The sequence below is a fragment of the Cariama cristata genome, unplaced genomic scaffold (assembly GCF_000690535.1).
Source record: "Cariama cristata isolate BGI_N322 unplaced genomic scaffold, ASM69053v1 scaffold31092, whole genome shotgun sequence".
Taxonomy (NCBI): domain Eukaryota; kingdom Metazoa; phylum Chordata; class Aves; order Cariamiformes; family Cariamidae; genus Cariama; species Cariama cristata.
This window is the reverse complement of record NW_009603742.1, coordinates 138-1,376: the sequence shown is the minus strand read 5'-3', so window position 1 is coordinate 1,376 and position 1,239 is coordinate 138. Positions and strand designations below refer to the sequence as shown.

The following is a 1,239-nucleotide window of genomic DNA, read 5'->3' as shown; positions in this document are numbered from 1 at the left end:
GCGGCAGGAAGCGAAAACCAGGTTTTGTATCCTATGGGCCATTCCCAGACCCCACAGAAACACCCAGCATCGGAGGAAGGACCGGGGAAAAGCGCAGGGGAGAGTTAGTCCAGACGCAGAGATGATCTGAAGGTTACTGGAGGAGTGAATTACACAAAGAATATCAGGATGCCGATACGTTTTATGGTTGAATAAATTTGGTTTATTTTAATCAAATGTCATATCAGAAGGTTAAATATATTTCTAAGATCTTTTCTTCAAATTTATTAAATTTATTTAATTTACTCCATAGAAGAGAAGAACGAGAATTAAAATAGTACAAGTGCACTTGTCTTGATTAATAAAGCATTGTTAAATGTCTTGCTTTTTTTTTTTCCTTAGGAAGTTTATGTCGTTTCCCGCAACCACCGTCTTTTTTGCAAAAAAAAAAAAAAATATATGTTTTTATATATATCATTAGAAATGTATTGCTACAAACTCTGTATCAAATTTGCAAGAGAAGTAGATGAACTGCTACATCTAGAGATTGTTCCTGATGCGGTTAAAACCAAAACAAACTCAAACAAAACAAACCCACAAACAACTGAAGCACCCGAAGCAGAGAAATGTCACGCGGCGGGACGTGGGGTCACTCGTCCCACGGCAGAACCGCGTACAGGGGGAGACGGGCCGAGGTGTCGGGCTATGGCGCTGGTTATTTTGGATAGCCTTTCACAAAGGCTTTTAGAGCAAAATTTAATTCGTCTGGCCTTCAGCTCTGTCTTCTTCCAGATCATGTGCTTCCTTTTTGGCCTCCCCTTCCTTTCCCTCCTGTCTAGAAGCGGGGAATTTGTCCTTGTTGTTCTCTTTTTTCCATTTCATCCTCCTGTTCTGAAACCAGATCTTTACCTGCCTCTCGCTGAGTCCTAGGGCGTGGGACACCTCGATCCTCCTCTTCCTGGTCAGATAGGGGTTAAAGAGGAACTCCTTTTCCAGCTCTAGAGTCTGGAATCGGCTGTATGTTTGTCTTCCTCTCCTCCTACCCGGCGCTGCTGTTTAAAACAAAAACACAGGTTTTGGAGGTTGGCGTTGTCGTTCAACACCAGGCGCAGGCAGGGTGCGAGGGCTCGGGTCCCTCTGGAAATCCCTCGAGAGAAACCCCGCAGAAACGCAGGGAGAGAAAGCAGAGGGCACGCAGGAGTCTAGAGCTTTACACAGGAGTGCGGGAGAAATCGCGACAGAGGACACGCGAAGGGCCTC

General features: G+C 45.1%; 1 protein-coding gene across 1 annotated transcript; it reads right to left on the bottom strand.

The window, feature by feature from the left end:
* Window positions 1-735: 735 nt before the first annotated feature.
* HHEX (hematopoietically expressed homeobox) lies at window positions 736-1,031 on the bottom strand (the record flags this gene model as incomplete). Its single annotated transcript, XM_009695329.1, has 1 exon — window positions 736-1,031. A coding segment is annotated over one exon (296 nt), but the record flags the coding sequence as incomplete, so codon positions are not given.
* Window positions 1,032-1,239: the final 208 nt, after the last annotated feature.